The 19,999-nt window shown below is 40.0% G+C and overlaps 1 protein-coding gene across 4 annotated transcripts in view; it reads left to right on the top strand.

Moving 5' to 3' along the window:
- EPS8 (epidermal growth factor receptor pathway substrate 8) overlaps positions 1 to 19,999 on the top strand; it is a 127,554-nt gene that overhangs the window by 91,792 nt on the left and 15,763 nt on the right. For 3 of the 4 annotated variants that reach the window (XM_048302506.1, XM_048302505.1, XM_048302507.1), the window contains 10 exons: positions 1,534 to 1,670; positions 3,399 to 3,472; positions 4,532 to 4,658; positions 5,025 to 5,113; positions 7,362 to 7,436; positions 8,044 to 8,192; positions 10,205 to 10,388; positions 14,128 to 14,261; positions 17,567 to 17,678; positions 18,552 to 18,695. In XM_048302506.1, coding sequence (XP_048158463.1) covers positions 1,534 to 1,670; positions 3,399 to 3,472; positions 4,532 to 4,658; positions 5,025 to 5,113; positions 7,362 to 7,436; positions 8,044 to 8,192; positions 10,205 to 10,388; positions 14,128 to 14,261; positions 17,567 to 17,678; positions 18,552 to 18,695 — 1,225 coding nt within the window. The remainder of the gene's footprint in view (positions 1 to 1,533; positions 1,671 to 3,398; positions 3,473 to 4,531; positions 4,659 to 5,024; positions 5,114 to 7,361; positions 7,437 to 8,043; positions 8,193 to 10,204; positions 10,389 to 14,127; positions 14,262 to 17,566; positions 17,679 to 18,551; positions 18,696 to 19,999) is intronic. The other variant, XM_048302508.1, reaches the window with a different exon arrangement.

Below are 19,999 nucleotides of genomic sequence, written 5' to 3'. Positions count from 1 at the left end.
TTGGAAAATGTGGGGGAAAGAATCTGTTGGGTTCAGAGAAGATTAATACAGAAATGAGAGGTAGGAAACAGAGGCTTAGAAGCAAGGGCACAAATATGTTAGATACTGAATGGTGATGGGAGTAACTTGTTAGAAGTTCACTATGTAGCTACACGCTGTTAGTATCTCTTAGTAATAACTGTTCTCAGATAGAGAAGTGTCTGCTGGATAAAACTCAGAATGAGTTTATAATAGTTCTGGATACCTGTTAAATTCTGATGTGCAATTTACGAAGATTTCCTAGATTCAGGGGCACTCCTAGAAAAACAAAACAGAACCTGAGCTGTGTCTAACTTTATCTGCAGGTTTAAAATTAAATAAACAGACTTCACCATTTGTGGGACTGTTGAAACCAGGTATAAGCACAAAGAGGCAATCCAGAGGGACTCGAACACATTGGATGTGCTGGGAAACTAATGAGATTTAATTGGGAAAAGAATGTAGGTCAATACATCTGTTGGGACAAATAATCCGAGATATCAGTCTCCGAGGGCTGTGGGGCCCGGAGGTCAAACGTGGGTGGCAGCTGAGTGCTGGTTACTCCCTGTTGGATCATGTGCCTGCTGGCACTGGGTCACAGGGAGAGACCCTCCTGCCTCACTGAGGTTCTGAGGTGCTGCAAGGTTATTGATGACTGAAAGGAGACTGGAGGAAGGAAAGGCAAAGGAAATTTTTTTTCGTTGTTAGTCACTGTTCAAAGACCAGACAACATTTGATATTTTGTGGTCTTGTTGTTGAATGCCGTGAATGAGATGGGTTTAAAAAAGATGAATTTAAGGGGAAGATCTAGTTTTTAAATAGAGTTCTGGGGAAGGAATGGGGGATATGTATGACAGGAGCTACTGTGATTTTTTTTTTTTTTTGTCTGTTGGTATCAAGCTGCAGAATGAATTCAAAGACCTCTTTCTTTACAGTATTTAAAACTACACTAAGAACTGGAAAATTGCAGGTGGGAACATCTATATGTTTGTATCCAGACAGGATGAACAGGCCCCTGTTACAAAACAAATCTGTCAGTGAACTTGCTTTTGTTGGTAGGGTTTTAAGAAAAAGGTGTCTGAAAACTGGCCAGACTTAGGGGACTAGATACTTAGTTTGTGATGGCTGAAAGGGAGCTTCAAATCTAATTTGCTCTCATAATAAAGGCAAGTCCTGCCCTTACAACTGCCTGTGGTAGTAAAAACATCACCTGCTAAATCCAAGGCACTGAATTTATTGTTGCAAACTGGCAGGTCTCGTCGTGTTCTTTGGCACTGCTTGGGGATTTCTCAGGTGACAAAGGTTTGCTAACTCCCTCATGGAGTGAGTTTCCTGCTGTGTTTAACATATTTACACATCCTGCTCTTTGAGTGCTGCTTACTTGGCAAGCCCATAGTGCGGTCTGCAGTCGAAGAGGTCCTTGTGAAGCCTCCTTGTCTTCTCTGATTAAGCACTAGAGAACAGAACGTTTTTTTCCTTCGAGTGTCATTTGTGGGCTTTCTCCTCTTCCTCTAGAATGATATCCAAAGCTGACAGTGCCATCCCACCGCCCCCACGGGCCCCTGCCCCCGTGCCCCCCGGGACCATCACCCAGGTGGACGTGCGGAGCCGCGTGGCAGCGTGGTCGGCGTGGGCCTCGGAGCAGGGGGACTGTGAGTATTGCTGGGGGCCTGCTGCCACACACTGGGGTGCCAAAGAGTGGCTTTTTATGATGCTTGGTAGCAAGAGAAATAATTTGGAAAGACCACTTTCATGATGACAGTAAGAGGATGCAGAAATGGTTGCACAAGGTCAGCCCTCTGCCCTTGCTGGCAGCTGATGCCATGATTCTCCCAGCCTAGCTTGGGATGCCCCAAGCCACTGTTGCCTGATCTGGGGAGTGAGATCTGCCTGTCATAATCTGACTTGTCATCTACTTGCATTTACCCATTTTCTGGATTCCTGTTGGGAGCTGCTTTCACTTGTGCCTGGCTGGGTGGGGGTGTGGGTTACAGGTTTTGATCTGGGCTTTTTTTGTCAGGGTGGTAGCAGTAACACAGTAATGTTATCTAATGATGCTCTCCTCAGGAGTAGGGCCGGGTATTTTGGACAATTAAAAAATGCAGTCATGGATTAAAAGGTGCTTTGAGATCAGTGTTATTTATTTATGTTATATTTATCTTTATAATGGCTGGTATGGCTAATTAGGTTTGTCTTTTTTAAAGCATTAAATAGGAAATGCTGTAACTGTAACATTGCTAACGGGTTTGGATTTTTCTGTTTAGTGGTTGTTTGTGTGTTTTTTCGCATCCCTTAGGGAAATACATTTTGATCCGATTTCTTTAAAAAGAGAAGTTCTTTAGAAAGAATAAAGCTCCTCCTGTAAAACAGACTAAAAAGGATAAGATGAGGCCTTTTTTAGTTCGTTTGCTTGGGTTCTTTTAATAGACGGTATGAAGACTGTACCATTAAAAAACCTTGGATTCCTTATAATTTTTGTTTTATTAAATTATATCTATATCACTTAACACAATACACAACTATGCAAAGAAAACAGCTACAAATGTTAAGGGAAATCTGAAATGTTAAGAACTATTTAATCTATCTACCTACAGTATTAAATCTGTTATGAGTAAAGGCTATCTTGTTCTTCTGCTTGAGTTCTCACATCAGAAAAGTTTCATTAGTTTAGTGTCTTGTCAGACCAGTTGTGGATCTGATTCCCTGCAGTTTCTTTTACTCCACTCACGTGGATCTTTTCTAAAATGTATTCACTGAAATCCCACCTGTTCACAAATGCAGTGCAGTAGTTAATGTGGGTTAAAAATGCAAAACTTATAATTCCTCAAAAAAGTCACCCTTCTTTTCAAACAAGTCACTGACTCTGGCTGTTGTTATTTGTAAATATCAGTTCTGTCACATCATTCTCTCTTCTTTCTGTGTTTCCAGATTTGGCATCCCTTTTTGCTAATAACTTTTTGCATCAGAATTGTCTTCAAAGCCGTGGCTGCACTCTTTCTTGTTTGCTTCTACTGGAGTAGCTTTCAGCATGTTTTGCAAAATGGGATGATTCCTAATTACGTTGTATTTACAATCTGCCACTTCGTGCTGAATTTTATTTTTATTTAAAGCCTGGTACCACACTTCTGCAGTTAACTTCATTAGTTATCATTTCAGTTAAGTTGACTGAAAGCATGTACAGAAGCTTTTTCCTTGAGACTTGACAGGATCAGGCATTAAGGTACAAGATTTTCAGCTTGTTGGGAGTCCTTGAAAAGGGAATGGTAGAGTTTTGAGCATCTTTTTCTTACTTTAAAGCATAAACTGTATAGAAATTGCTACATACTAGTATACTAATTCCACATATATGCATGTCTTATTCTCTTCTTCCCTCTTTGCAGATGAAAAGCACAGACAATACCATGAGCAGGAAGAAACTGCAGAGATGATAGCAGCCAGGATTGACAGAGATGTTGTAAGTGAGAAGCTACAAATGTTGCTTCATGTCTGTGAAATTTTACAACTCTCCTTTGTGGGGAGACTTTCTCCACGTGGGAAATTCAGCTCTGGAGAAAAGCTTTCCAAGCAGCCTCTGCTTGTGTGGTAGATCTAAAAATGAACAGGTGGTAGTTTTTTTTCTTAATTTTCTTTTTTAAAAAGAAAGAAAAACACACTGAATGTTGATGGCAGGTTTTCTGCTGTGGAGAGCTAGAAATATAAATTGTAATTTTTTTCAGTAGACTGATTTCAGCAAACTATGTAAGGATCAAAAATTCCATCAATTTAGCAGGGCTTGGATATGTGTAATACCTGGAAAATAAACATGATCATTTCTGAAGACAGGTGGACCCATGTTTATTTATAATTTAAAGCCTTCTTGCCTACAAGCACCAACATTGGGCATGTTCTATGGCATTTACAAGATGAAATGTTGCCCCATGTGTCATTTGTAACTTTCTACTTCTCCACTCTGCTGTTGCCCTCAGCAACATCAGAGGGTCTTGAGGAGAGCATGTTGGGTCCTGTTGGATTGGTGTATTTGTGTTTTCCCCCAGGGTTCGTTCATTCTTCTCCAGTTACTCTTTGAAATCAATTCTTCAAAGAGCACTTCTCTACAAACAGCTTAATTTGTAGAGAGCGTCACCAAATAGCTGAGTACTTAGCATTTCATAAGGAGATTATGAAGTTATACTCTTTATGAAAATGCTGTCCATTCAAATAATTCGAATTTTTTCATGTGCTTTCGGCAAAAATCTAATGTGGAAACAAATTGTGGAATTACAATCTGAGCTTAACAACCTTGTTACACATACTTTGAAAATTTCCAGCAGCCCTACGTTTTTAAAAAAACAAAATTTAAAATACTTTACAGGTATGTAAATTTAAAAACACAAGGCATCTAAATACAGAATGTTCCAGCATGGAATTTGTTCCAAGGAAGCTGTTGGTGTCTGAGAGTCTGGACATTTCAATTTCTGGAGTATTTCTGCTATAGATTCTGTAGAGAAACACTTACTTGTCTTTTCTCCCATAGCAAATTCTGAACCATATTTTGGATGACATAGAGTATTTTGTTACCAAACTGCAAAAAGCTGCTGAAGCATTTGCTGAACTTTCAAAGAGGAAGAAAACTAAGAAAAGTAAAAAGAAAGGACCTGGAGGTAGGAGTTCTTTCTGCACACAGTTCTGTTTCTCTAAGGATAATTGAAGGAGCCAGGAAATGTCTTTTTGTGTTGCTTGGTTGGGTTTTTTTTAATCAGTGTAGTAATTTTCTCTCAATTTGAGCACGAAAGTTCCTGTGCATCATATTCTCAGAGGGAAACCTATCAAAAGCATTTGCTTGAAGTCAGTGGGGAGTGATTTATTAGAGATGTGACCACAGAATATGCTCCTGCCTTGGTTCTTTATTTACAAAATTCTGTAAGATGGTAAATTTATTATGCATTTACATGTTTACTCTATCTGGAATATTTATGGCAGTTATATACATATGAATGGATATATAAAAGCCTCATTTTGTTCACCAGAGGGTGTTCTTACTCTCCGTGCAAAGCCACCACCTCCAGATGAATTTGTTGACTGCTTCCAAAAATTCAAGCATGGCTTCAACCTTCTGGTAAGTGACTACTAGTGGATATGAGATGTGAGACCAGACCAGGGCTGGCTACCTCTGGCCTAAGTTGGCCTCTGAGCTTTGGGATGCTGCTCCTCAGGTTCTCTACGCAATGACTAGATGAGCATATTTGGTTTTCAGCATCACTGTGTTTCTTCCTTTCCTGGTTCTTTAAAGCCTTTTACTTGGGAAATTTGATTTTGAGTCATAAGAGGATTCCTAGGAAGGTCTGTGGGGATCACAGCTCTGTTGTGTGTTTGCCAGCATCACCAGCTGTGGCCTTGATTTAGTTTTATTCAGCCATGCCCATCAGACTCCCTGTGCTTGTTGCCATCATTACCCAGGACCTTCTGGCCTCAGAACGCTCCATCCAACAAATTGCTGTCTCTTTATAGGTTCTCAATAAGCAGAGATGATAATTCAAGAGCCTTCTCCTGGCATCTCCTCTTTTGCAAGTGGGAGTGTCCTCTTCGAGAGAGGCAGCAAGTGGGACACCTTCAAAGCATTTGCTGTCAGACACTGAGTGTCCCTTCCAGTTGCTGGGGAGGCTATGCCCATGGGGAAAACTGTTCTTGAATTCACTGAGTCAAATCAGCTTCTTTCTTCCTCATGGGGAATGGATTCTGATTGCAGGGCTGTAGGAAATATTTAGACATGTTAAAAATATCTTTAAAAAAACCAAAAAAACCCAAAAAACCAAAAAAGCTACATCAAGTGTTGTGATTCTGACCTTAAGGGATTGCTGTTTTGAGGGAGGATGAATGTCTTGGAACATGCTTATCCTTCTCAGTAAAAGGCATAATGTCCAGGGCTTTTGCCATTCTTTTTACTACATTCTGCATTTAAATTAGTTTTTTCCCCAAGAACAACCTGTGCTTCTTTGAATCTTTATCTTCTGTGCAGGAGAAGTCACAGCTCTTGTTTTGATGCTCAGCAGCCCCTGGGACCTGGTTCTAGTGTTGCTTTTGAGGGGTTGTGCTGTAACAATGCTTTACTTCAGCAGCTTTGCAGGAGCAACAAAAACCTGAAGTTTGTGCTTTATGTCAGGCAAGGAGAACTGTGTTAAATGAAGAATCTGGTTTAAAAATAAAAGGAGAAGCTAGAAGAATAAAATCTTCGAGTAGAATGGAAATCATTTTAAAACCACATGGTGGAAGCTTCTAGAAATGTCTACCATCTGTCAAAAAACTTCAGATAGACTGAGGCTGGGTTGTTATGACTGAGGAACAATGTATAGGAAGTGATTAGAAGCAAAATCCTCCTCCTTTCTTCATTTGGAGGGACAGTTGGATGTGAGAGCAGAACAAGGGTAGCCAAAAGCAGTTTGAGGAACAGATGGCAAGATGCAATAGAAACTACTATAACTCTTTAAAGCACATTTGGGCTTCTTATTTCTGGAGCCTGCAAAGCCAATGGGTGATCAGTAGACAAAAGAAATCCTCTGAGAATCTGTATCAGTGAATTTTAATGGTTTGGGGTTTTTAGAATATTTTTTTTTATGGTGGTGTTTGGTCGTAGGTTGGACTTGATGATCTCAGAGGTCCTTTGTAGAAATATCTTATTATAACAGATAAAGTGATACATGACATTCAGGGTTGATAGATATGATGGTCATGGACTGGTGAAGAAAAATCTCATACATAAAACAAATCAGAACAAAATGTTGATGTAGAGGTTCCTGGGAGAAAGACATCTGTGCTCAGTGTGATCAACCAAGCAAGTGGTAAAAGCCATCAGGGAAAAAAAGACAACAGAACATTAACAAAGAGCATCAATATGCCATTATGTTACCTGGCCTGATTTTTTTCCAGTGTAGCAAAATTGAAGAAGGTGCAGGGTGGACAAGAATGCTCAAAGGAATTACTTCAACTTGGAAAAGGCCAGACTCAGGAATAATCTAATAAGTCTGTAAATGGTTATGAGCATTGCTAGAAAAGTGAGTTGAGAAGGATAACTGAATTTTATTTGGAGAACAAAATACTAATGAAAGAAAGCGGAGTCAAATTCCCAAAGGAGATGCTGCTTCATAATATAATTTAGTTGTGGAACATCTTGTTTTGCACAAGAGGTGCTAAAATATGCATGGATTCAAGAGCAATGGGATGGATGAGCACTTGCACTTACTGGGTGTCGCAGGCAAAGCCCTGGGCTTAGGTGGACCTGAGCAGGGGATGGCCATTCTTATGTGAAGTATTTATTCCCTTAATAGTTAAATGTTTCTTAAAACATATCATTTGTTTTATTCCTTCAGGCCAAGTTGAAGTTCCATATCCAAAATCCTAGTGCAGCTGATCTGGTTCATTTTCTCTTTACCCCATTACATATGGTAAGGTTTTACAGTTTTCTGAGTGTTTACCTTCAGAACTCTTGTATTTAAAAGCTCTGTAACCTTTTCAGTGATAACAAGATTGAAATGTTGTGTCCCTGGACAATAACTAAGGAGAAATGTTTGTATCTCAGGATGAGGTTTTCTTTAGAAAATTATTTATATCCTTTTTTGCATATTTTCCCATCTATTAAATGTGTTTATTTAAATCATCTTTAGCTTTGTGTTACACTTTGCCATTATAATTTTTAACTAGCAATAAAAAATTGAGATTCTCTACATAGTGCAGGAGGAGAGTTGAAAGCATATTTAATGGAAGTATGTGTGGCTTTGATCAGTAAAGCAAAAATAACACTGCCCAGGGTGGGTCTAAATAAAAAATGGTTGATGACCAGAACAACAGTTCTTCAGCAATAAATAGTTTAGTTAGTTTTTAGGACATCAAGACACACTGTTAGATTCTCAGGGGGGTTTTTACTTCTGGGGGGAGTGGTTTTTTTATGAGTAATGACTGTTTCCTAGCAGCACTGCAGATAACATAAATTCACAGCCACTTCCTTGCTGATAGTGTGTGTGTTCTTGACATTATTTTAATCCTTGGGTTTAGGTGGTGCAGACAACAGGAGGTCCAGAGCTTGCTGGCACTGTGCTCAGCCCCCTCCTGACAAAAGACACCATAGACTTCCTGCGATACACGGTCACCAGCGAGGAGGGACAGCTGTGGATGTCCCTGGGTGATTCATGGACCAAAGCCAGGTGAGCAAAAGTCTTCAGATTTGAGAGGACATCTCTAAAAATCAAGTTTATTGACACGATCTTAACCAGGTTATCCAGCCCCCAATAAATTCAATATTACTTTGTTAGGATTTGGACTCTTTGGAACTGTTCTTTGAAGGTTTTGGAAAGGAACTCTTTAGCTTCACTTGGATTTGGGATCTCAAGGAGAGAAAATGCAGAGAGAATTTTTTTTTTTGTCAGTGATATCCAGAACCTCTTGACATAATCTTCTGGAGTACGTTTTTCTGAACTGTCCCTTGCATGTTTCCAGTTGTTCTTCACCATTTTTTTTCCAGCCCATCTATCTGGACTTCATTAAAAAAACAATTTGAAGATGCAATAAAAAGTGACAAACTATTAAATAAGAGCTACAAATGTCTGTTTTCAATTTCCAATGATTATTAAAAGTTAAAAATTTACAATGTACTTACTTCTTTACAAGCATCATAATGCTATAAAAATGTTTATAATTATAAAAAAAAGTTAATTGACTGAACTGTGCCACGTGTGCATACCTTAAACATTGCATTGAATGGATTCACTGTTACGATTTAGCTTAGCTGGAAGTTGACTTCTTTATGCATTTCTTGGGTTCGAGGTAATTCTGTAGCTTGAAATTAGGTGAACTGAGCATGCAAAAGAAAAATCTTAAATTAGCAAAGTGCATTTGGACTCTGTAATCTGTGGTAGATAAGTACATTTAATGATGATGAAGTACGCAATCGCTTGGGCTGGAAATGCAGCACGGTTTTTGTGTTTATTTATCCCTGCTCTCAGATCTCAGATTGGAACACAAATGTCTACCAGATGGATTTTTGTTTTTATTAATGATTTGGTTCATTGAAAGCTGTAGAGTGTAAGGAAGGCTGCATGGATGGAGTGGAAATGGCCTCATAGCGTTGGAGCCCCTTGCAGGGAGAATGGATCACTGGGCAAAATAATGGGCTCCCTGTCTTGGGAACTACTCCATTTGTTCAGTCCATCCTGAAAAAAGGGTAATGGAAAGAGAAATAGCTTGTGTTTGGTGGTGAAGAATGAAGCACTTAAAATGTAGTTGGCTGACCCATGCAGATTAGAATTGATGGCGTGATTGATCTCAGTATCCAGAGGTACCCTGGGGTGGGGTGTAGCAGGAGAGGGGGATGATAAAATCAGGGATTATTGACCAATCCCAGGCCTGCTAATAAGCTGGGAATTGCTGACTGCTCCTGGCTGGCAGCGTTTGTCCCTTGATTTTGAGCAGTGTCAGCAACGAGCCTGTTAAAAGACTGTAAGGTACACTCCTGTTTCTGCTTCCACTGTGAGGACACAGTAATTTATGCTGTGGGACAGAGTGTTATGGGTAGTGCAAAGGCAGAGCAGGAAAGCATTCATTTAGGTGCTTGGTATTACAATAGAGAATGCTAGGGGAACTCTGAAAAGTAGTACAGTCTTTAAAAAGATCAATCTGGACTATGAAACAGCAAATGTGATGATAGTTCTTGTGTCTTGGAGCATGTAGAGTTGGGTGGGGTTTACGTCTGTGAAAGCATTTGTTTATTTTTCGGTTTAGGCGTAGCTTCCATGCTTCATGCCTGCTTTCAGGTGTTCTTACAAAGCTGATGCTTTCTTTCAGTCTTTTGTTGGTGCTTTCACACAAATAGAGCATTGCAATATTTTTGCCCATGTCTCACTGTTAAAACAAGTCCTAGATTTGTTTTGATTGATTCTTCTATTACCCATCCTTTGCTAAAAACTTCTGTTTGTTGTGCTTTAGCACGGACATGTCCTTATAGAAGGAGCAAATTCTTTTCTGCAGGGCGCTGCAGGGAGGATAGTTGTGATAAATAAATGTGTTCTGCTGATTTTCTCTTTCCTAGCATGATTCTGCCTGTACTGTAATCCCAGCCTCTCCTCTATACTGATAAAAATTCTAAAGCATTTCAATTTATAGGATCCCTATTAAACCAGTGTGGCCCTTGACACAGATTTCTAATTTGCTTTTCACACAGAGCTGAATGGCCAAAGGACCATTTTATTCCCCCTTATGTTCCCCGTTTCCGAAATGGTTGGGAGCCTCCTTTGCTGAACTTCATGGGAGCTCCAAAGGAGCAAGAGCTCAACCACTTGGCTGAGTCTGTGGCAAACGTTGCAGAGCAACAGCGGAAGCAAGAGATGAAAAGACTGTCAAGTGAGGTAAGGTCCTGCAAAAGTGTTCTGTTAATTAGCTGAGGGCAGCACCAGCCACTGCCTCCCTAAGGACAATATTCTGGGACAGGCCTGGAGAAACCCTGCTCTGGCACCTGCTCTGTCAGTGCAAGCTCTTTACACTTAACGTTGAAGTCACAGGAAGCCATATACCTGTTCAGCCACCAAAAATGCAGTTAGGAAAATACAAGTTTTTTTTGCCTGCTGCTCTCCTTGAACTTGTGCACTTCCCTGCCTCAGCTGGGAGGACAGTCCAAGCCCTTAGGTTCAGTTTGATTGAGCTCTGCTATCAGATCCCATTGATTTTGATCGTAGATACTTTGGGCAATGTTTGAACCAAAGTGCTTTCAATCACAGGCACACAGTCTAAATGAAAGAACCCCCCCATTTTTGGTAGAATTTTGGACTTAAACTGCTTCTTCATAAATGTGGAATTTAATATTCCTTTCACTAACATATTGATACTTTCACTGTATTGCTTGTAAGTATTCAGAGGTGCTCTCAGGGCAATACCATATCAGGTAGATTAGGTCTACTTCTAAAAAAACCCTGCTGACAGGAAAATTATTGTCAAAAACATTTTCCCAAAATTTTCTTCAAAGGAACGTCATGAATTTAGCAAAAGTTAGGTTATTCTCTTCAAAGAATGGAAATATGCATCCCCATCTAAAGCCTTTAGAGAAACCAGGTTGCATTTTCTGACCAACTTTATAGCCAGCCCCTTGTTTCTCAAGATTCTATTCTATCCTATTTTCAATAGAACTTACCAGAAAATGAACTTTGATTTTTGTGAAAAATTTTAAGAATACATGTGGATTTTGTTGCTCTTTAATTAACAGGAAAAAAAAGGCTATATCCTTTTTAAACATACAAAAGTTTTCCTTTTGGAAGGTTTTGTCTTTTGTTGGGAGGACACAGGATTTAATTTACATTTTTTATTTATTTTTCTATTCTGGTTTTAGTTTAAATCAAGTGTTAGCTAATCCAAGGTACCCTGTTAGCAGCTGTGAGATGGAAATGCACCTAAGAATTTTAAGAGTCTTTTCCATCTTGGGGAATTTTTATTGGTTGTTATGGGATGTTGTTTTCTTGCAGATCAATTCTCTAATTGGAGATAGCAAAGCCTCCCCAGCAAAAACTTGACAAAACTTCCCAGTCACATTAAAACTTTACTTTCATGAGAACCTCTGTTAGTCAAAAAAAAGTCTACTCAGCTATAGAGACAAATAAAATTGGTAAAAAGCCTGCCAAGCAAAGGGGGGATTACATAATACACATTTGATTACTTAAAGCACTGCTTGGCCTCATGCCTAACAAGATATACAAGAATAAATGTGACAAAAACTAAGTTATTGCTAGTGATTCCTTTTGAGAATAAAAGCATTTAGTAAAGTTAGCAGGCACAGTAATGTGAAATGTAGCTTTTGCTGTTGCTGTCACCCCCCCTTCCCTAGTGACCTCCCAAAAAACATCAACTATTGTCCCATTTTTCATTACTGGTCTCCATTTCCATGTGGGGTTTTGTTTATATTGTGTTCCTTCTAAATAATAATAATAATAATAATAACAGTAGCTACAACAACATCAGACAACAAGATTGAAACTTTTTTCCATAGTGTTGAAAAAAGGTCATTAATTTTTCTCCTCTGATGATTTTAAGAATTTCATGTTATTTATATATATAACAACCTAAAACCAGTCTGAAGGGGGAGACTATATTGAGGTGTTTCAGTTGCTTGTGTTTCAGGGAGTTGATTTCACTTCAGTCTTTTTCATGCACTGGTAGTTGTTTATTTTATATATATATATATATATATATATATATGTATATCTCCCAGTTCACTGAAGTAGTTTGTGTGCCTGGTTCCTGGGATGTCAGGCATTGGTTTCATGACTGTCACTGATTCCCACAAGGTTCTGGGCAAGTGGTTTAACCTTGGTACCTTGGCTCCCTGTGCCCATGCATCCCTAGCACATCCCTGGGGGAAAAGGCACTGAGCTGCTTTAATAGCTGTGAAATGCTGCAGGTGCTCAGCTGGAAAGAGCTGCCTGAGTGCAAAATGCTGTTTGTCTGGAGCAAAAGCTGCCCTGGAGTGGGTGATGCAAAGATAATTATTCCTTCCTAAGTCTGCTGTAACAGTTTGTTTAATGAGGAGTGCTGGAAAAACAAGATGAGAGTGGAAGTGTTGGTCTCTTGCCGCTGATTGGCCTCGTGTGTGTCGGTGTGGAATTCATCTCCCCAGAAGCAAGGCTGCCTGGGGAGATCTGTGCTGGGAGTGGAGAGGGGTGCATGGCCCTGTTCTCCCTGCTGGGCTGGGCTCTAGCACCAGGAAAAGTGCATTGGAGGTTCCCACCCCTGAAAACCTCTTTTTTTTTCTTTCCATTCCCGAATTCCTGAACCTTAAGATCCAGCCACACATGCAGCTCCCAGCAGAGGGGTTTTAAGGTGGAGGCAGTTCAGCAACAAGGACTTCAAATGGTGGTGGAACAGCCACCAGAGAGTGTCCAGTGAGGCTAAAGCAATGCAAATAATTTATGTGTGAAGTAAAATGAATTCCTGCTTCCTGGGTGTCTTTTGGTGTAAGGCATAAGCCAGGTCACACTGGAGATTTTTTTCCAAAGAGGTCTTAATAATACAGTTTTAAAGAATATTCTATTTGTATGGGGAGTTCTGTGTGTGGTTTTAATTGCTTTTCATAAACCCTCAGTCCCCTGAGTGAGTGGCTCTGGTGCCAAGTCAGACACCTGGAGGTAGAGATTGGGCGAGTAACTTTTCTGTAGCCACATTAACAGAGATAAGAAAAAAAATAAGCCAAAAGCAAAAACAACACAGGAGAAAACAAAAAAAAAAAAACCCCAACACACCAGGCATAAAGATTTGGCAAATTCTGGTGAATCTCAGCCAGTGTAACTCGTGCAGCTGGGTGGTACAAGGAAAGGATATAAAATGAGCTATTTCAGTATCATAATATCCACAAATGAACTGTTGAGCTTGGTCTTGTTTTTGGAAATGGTGATTAAAATCATTCTTGCCTAGAAGGGGAGTGTCAATGCTGAATTTAAGGTGGTTCTTTTTTTTTGTTAAAAAAAAAAAAAGGAATTTCGTAAAGCTCTGAATGTTCTTACATATGTGCTTGTGATCAAGTATGATTATTTTCCTTAATTAAAACCCATAATTATACCAACTATCACACTCCTTTTTGCATTTCTTCATGGACTATAGCCATATTCAGTGAGAGTGTGACATGAACGAGCTCTTTAATATTATGATCCTGCAACAGAGTGATAATTTTACTTTCTTTCTTACACAGACTTACTGTTGGCTGGCTAGAGGTTTGTGGCTTGAGGTGTGCACCCAGAACAGAAGCTCAGAGCAGTTTTACCGTGCAGTTCCTTTTCAAGCAGCTCAGCCACTGTTTATAAGTTGTGTTGCTGTGGTGATATCTGAGAGATGACACGGCCCTTGCCCCAGAGAACTGTTTTCCTAAAGAACATCCGCTGCAATATTAATGCAGTGGGATGACTCAGGATAGAAATTCTTTTATTCTTATCCTTTTGATCTCCGCGTTTATGTACTTGAAACGCAGAAGTTATTAACTTTTCATGGCAGACCCGTGGGCACCTGAGGATGGGGGAATGCTGGCAGGGCCCCTGGGGGTGCGGGATGAAGCGCAGGGGCGGATGGCACTAATCCAGTTTGCGGCTTTGTTCCCTTTTTGTCTTGCAGCCTCCCGGCGTTCCCGACTACCCCCCGGCGGATGGGTACGCATTCAGTAACACAGTGTACAAGAGAGGGCCTCTGCTGGACCAGGGGGCAGCTGTGGCTGCCTTTAAGCAAACTGTTAGCCGGCATGTAGATAGGTAACCCTGACTCGGCAGCGGCCGTGGTGCTGTGGAAAACTGTCCCCACTTACTGCTCTTGGGGTGGCGGGGTCTGTGGTTGCCTCTGCTTGTGTCTGGAGAGGGTCGTTCTCTGTACTGGGGGAAGTGATTCTGTTTAGCAGTGGGTATTCTGCTTTTGCTTCTCTAAGATGTGTCCTTAAGATCTTTCCATATAATTTCTGTGAAATACCCTGTTTATCGATGATGTTAAATTGCTGCTTTTGTCAAAAATGATACGGTGGAATTCCGACCCAATGGCAAGCACAGAATCCTCCCACTTGGGTTCAGATTTTCGTTCTGATTTGTTTCATGGTTTTAACTACACTCTTTGCTCTTTTCAGAATTACAAAGAATGACAAGTCTGCTCTGAGATTCACCTGTAGTTGTTTTGATTGATTGTTTGATTTTTCTTAGCTGCTCACTTAGTGCTCCATCATCTCCTGCTCTTTGTTTTCTGGGCTGGTGTATAAATACCCACTTTCAGAACAGTGACACCCTGTCTCTTCCATCCTCTTTCAAATGTTACAGAAAATGCTCTGAAATGTTTGCATAGCAAACGGTGTCTTTTTGCACATCCTCTCTCACCCCCTTCATTTTATCCTAAAACTGAATAACTTGACAAGATGAAATGCAGTGATCCTTGGCCTTGTGTCTGGGGAGAATTTATAGCAGCACAGGCTGTGGAAGCAGATCAGTAAAGAAGCATTGGAACTGCTCTCCTGTGCCAAACCATATTCCATATACACTATATGAAAAGTATTTTGTCCTATGAGCCATGGAAGATGTTTAAGCTAAGTTTTGGAGATCAAATCGCTGGTTAAAGCATCATTGATAAAACTCTTTTGGTGAAAACCCTTTCAGAATTCCTAGTTTTGAGACATGTGCTAAAAGATCCTGTTGTTAATCTGCTTGCAAGCAAATTCCCATGTGGTGTGCAGGTTGAAGACTCAATTATTTCCCTGAACTTTGAATTTATTCTTCATAGCAACAGCAGCAGAGTAGTCATCTCTTAATTGTTTTCTTAAACTTGATTGCCTGTTGCATTCTTGTCTCAGGACCAGTCAGCTTGAAATCTGGATGATCTGTACTCTAAATTCCTTTCCCTCACCTGTAATGTGGACCTTATCTGTCATGTAAGACCTGTTTTGTCCTTTCAGAGTAAGAATATTCCATGCAAGTGTTTTTGCCTCCAGTTTTAGAGAGTGAGTCTCACTGCATTGAACTGTTGATGATACCAGGGCATCTGTCTGGAACTGAAAGAGTTATCCAAGCCTCCTTTGTGGTTGAGAAATGGCTGTTTCTAAGAAGCAGTTCATGAAAGTTGAAATTAGTCTTTCGAAAGCTGTGGAATGAGACCTGCTGTAGTGGTGCCTGTTTCTCACCACTGATGTAAGACATTCTTCCCCTGGGTGATGCAAATGAAGTGTCAGAATCTTAGACTTTCAGTGGGTATTAGATATTTCAGGAACTCTGATGCCACAAGAGTACTGAATAATTTTCAGCAAGTTTTGTGGTGTTTCAAAGTAGTGTTTTTTGCTGTGTAGTTTGATTTTCACTGTCATTTGAAGAAAAGCTCTCTGAAAGTCTGTGCAAGCTTCTAGGCTCTCAAGCAGTGTGCAGTGAAGAGCTGAGGCCTGAAATTATGGTATATCTGATAGGCAGTAAGAAACACAGTGGAGGATGGGTGGAGGGAAGCATTCAGAATATTTGTGCCCAGAGTAAACTGTCTGATGAGCCTGGGCTTGAAGAATTAGGGTCTCTTCAGAGGCATGCAGCCATGGGCTGGTCATGTGCATGTTGCTGAGTGGAGTAAAACTAAAACGTAGAAATTTTTAAAAATTCTTGCTGAGTTCCATGTTTGAAGGAATCAGGATAGCTAGGTGTGGACAAAATAGGAAGACACAGTTATTGAAACGATTTTGGAAAGGCAGTCTGTAAGTAAAAGTACTGTCAGAGCTACATTAGTTGTATCTCTGAGACAGGAAGAACAAAATTCAAAATTATATGAATTTTAAGTGGGTGACAGGAAAAAGTGGTATTACACGTTGTTCAGCCTTGTAACAGCTCTTCTGCAGGCTGGGGGTCATCCCCTGCTTTTCACTCTCTCCTTAAATATTGTTAGTGTTTTGTCTTTCTTTCAAAATGATCTTTCAATCCAAGTATGATTTTCCTTGGTTCTGCTCTTCAAGTCAAGTGAGACAGTTCTCCACAGCCGTGCAATAGCCAGGTAGCTGCTGGATTGCTCAGGCACACCTGGAACCCACAGTTACAGAGCACCAGCAGCAGCAACATCTTGTGTTCATACCCCCAGGCCGTGACCTTGAACCCAGCATTTCAAGCCATGGATTGCTTCATGTTTTCATTAGCTGTTTGGATTTATTTATTTATGTATTTATTTATTTATTTACTTACTTATTCATTTGGGGTTTGTTTGTTTGCTTGCTTGCTTTACTGCCCGGTATGTGTTTATGTCGTTGGGTGTAATTTGCAACAAGTGAATAAAGTTACTGGGGGGTTTTGTGGACCTGTTTGGAGTTGGCTGGGGACTTCTCAATTAAAAAAAAGTGTAGTGTCAAAGAAAGTAGTAGCTCTGGACAGGTCTTTCCTCATGGAAACAGAAGGATACAGAGCTTACTGTGATATGCCTTGCTCTACAATGAATCCTGTGTGTAACTGGCAAGAAGTTATTTCTCATTTTTAATTGATAAAGTATCTTGAAGCTGTTAAAGTTGATGGCATCTTATGGTCGATTAAGAAAACTGATCTACAATAGGAGAACATTTTTTAGAGTTTAACTCCATTAGTGTTGATGGCAAAAATTTATTCACCTATTATGTATTTGAAACAATCTGTGATGAACGCTGGAAATACAATTTCATACAAAGCACAAGCTATCAATTATATCCTAAGTATAGTCATTTGTTTATATGGCAAATGACTGTTTAACCTTCTGTAGGAAAACAAACTAAATATAGAGTACATGTTTATTTTAAAACAATAGCACCTGCTAATCTAGGCTGTTATCATACATCGTGCAAGCAGTGAGCTGATAAAGCTTAGCAGTTCTTGAGGCCTGTGTATTTCAGCCACCACTTTATTTTGTTTTTAATTCTTTTATTGGCACTTAAACCAGTGTATTGTGAACAAGTCATCTATGGCAGCATCATATTGTGGTTGAGAGGTTTTTGTTTAAAAAATGTTTTGTGGGCTGTTCGAAGAGGGCATTTTGTGGTTTTATTTGCTTGCCTGTCTCTCTGAACAATAGTCTGATCTTTGCTTTGCAGAAACTATGAAGCACACAATAAAGCACAGAGCAAGAAGTACGCCAAATGCAAGTATGAATTCGTGGCAAGAAACAACAGTGAGCTTTCTGTCATGAAAGAAGAGATTGTAGAGGTAATTTTGTTTGCAAAGACAACACAAAAATTTCTGGTGCTGCTCAAAGCTGAGGGTACCTTTCCTGTGGACGGTGTGGCTTCCCTTAATGTTTGCTTCAATGTGTTTGACTTGTCTGCCTTAGTATGGAAAGTTCAGTTAATTTGTTTTGCATCAGTTTTGCTGACTTAGGAAGGGTGCTGTAGAGATCCGTGCTAAAAATACATTTCTGTGCTCCTTCCATCTTCTCTAGTGTTGCTTTTAAACATTAAGAGGTGTTTAAATAACTATCTGTGTACACACAGGGTATAGTGGAGGGCTGTTCTTTCCGAGAGGATTTGGCATCATAAAAGTGAGATGCATTTGGAAGGGAGGGAGCAACAAAGAGAGAAAATGCAGAGTATGAGATTGTGGGGTAGGTAGTCGGACTTCTGTCTGCTCCCGGCCATCCTGCTCCTGTTCCCTGTTTACTAAGAAGTGCCATGTCTCCAAATTTGTGCTCTCCCAGAGCAATGCCTTTACTTGGCTTATTAGTAATAATTTCTTCCTTTTGCCAACAGCATATGGGTTGTAGAGATGGCGGCAAGTACTTGATTTTCACTCCACTTGGTTTTCATCCAGCACGTGCCTGAGTTGACTGAAGTTCATTAGACACATATTTTTCCTTGAGAGCCCCATTTTGAAAAGTGTGGTAGAACCATGTAGAATTAATGATGGTGAGAATCAGGGGAGGTACAGGGGTTTCTCAGGGACACTTTCTTTCTCTGTGCGAGATCTGTTGGCAGACGCAGAACCTGGCAAAGTCGTGGTTTTGTTTTGAAATGATGCACAGGCTGAGTACTGGCAGGAGGAAAGTCAGAAAAAAAATGTAATTAATTTACCAAATTATTTCAGATTCTCGATGACAGAAAGCAGTGGTGGAAGGTTCAGAACAAAAGTGGCAGCACAGGCTTTGTGCCAAACAACATTTTGGACCCTCTGAGGAATGCAGAAGGCGGTCAGGGATGGCCGGAGCCTGCCTATACCCGCACCATCCAGGTACTGCCCATCCTGGGAGCAAAACCTCCCTTGGAAGTGTCAGTGTGTGCATGTGGAGGAGGAGAGTCACAGCAAGGCTCAAATAGCTGCGTGCTCCACTGATATGTCACAATTAATTTACATTTCTTGTAGAGGCTGAAGGTGATGTCTGTATTTCAGAGAGTCTAACTTCAGAACATAGTTGAGAGATACAGCAAAATGTTTTACCTCAGGTTTTTTTACCTGCTTATTTGCTTAGAGGTGGTAATTTCAGTCCTAATGGATGTGTATGCATTTATTTTAATTGCAAATATCCTTTGTGAATTGATAGCTGTTGATGCCAAAGAAGGAGTTTGAATTATTTAAGGTAGGGTCATCTTTGTTTTTCCTAGAAGAGTGAACTCCAGCTTTTCTTTTTATTTTCTGTCTTTGTGTGTCTCTCTCCCAGTCTTGAATTTATTTAATTATTGTAATTTTAGAGTCATAAAAAGGAGGTATATTTGCTTTTGAATTCACAAAGCAGGTATTTTTCAATTACTGTGTCTGTGCATCAATAGCACTCTATTATCCTGACCTAATTTTAATTTTCTTTCATGTAGTGGTGTGGAATTAATATATTTTTTTTGTTGTTATTTCTTTTCTATGTTGAACAGAATTAGAGGGTAAATTACTTTAAAAAAAATTCTTACATCAGTGCAGTTATCCACCCAAGTAAGGATATACAGGATAAAGTTGTAGTGTGTATTTTTAGACAAAATTTAAGGGGGTCAGAGGCTGCTAAAAGAAGAAGTTATATTTCCTAAGACCTCTTTCTTCCTTTTTTTTTCTAATGATCTTGAAAGCTTAGGCAAACAAGTTTGGATTAAGCAGAAATTCCACGCCTGCCTCTGAATGAGACTTTTAAACCAAACTTCTGGTGAAACTTGAAGTTTAATAATTTAATCTAGTCTAGTATTAATTCTTTGGGTCTGCACCTTCCAGCTGATGACTGAAAACCAAGAAATGCCACAATGTTTTGCAAAATAATGCAGTAGACCTGACTTGATCTTGGTGGGCTTGAAGCAGACCATTTCTGAGCTTTCCTGTCCCAAATTGTTTGCCTGTAACATACTGGCTCATTGTGCACTGATTGTGGGTTTGCCTGTCTGTGAAGTGAAGCATGCATCTAGAGTGCTTTTCAAATCCTGATTTAAAGATCTGGCTTGTTTTTTTCCTTCCTGTGCATGTCATTTTGTGTGTTTGGAATTTGCCACCACGTCCTGAGCAGGCTGAGTAGAGTTTTGAGCAGAGGTTCTCACACTCTTCTTTTATAACACATTGCAGGG

The sequence above is a fragment of the Corvus hawaiiensis genome, chromosome 4 (genome assembly GCF_020740725.1).
Source record: "Corvus hawaiiensis isolate bCorHaw1 chromosome 4, bCorHaw1.pri.cur, whole genome shotgun sequence".
Classification (NCBI taxonomy): Eukaryota; Metazoa; Chordata; class Aves; order Passeriformes; family Corvidae; genus Corvus; species Corvus hawaiiensis.
Note: the sequence above shows the minus strand (reverse complement) of the source record. Positions and strands in the feature narration are given on the sequence as shown.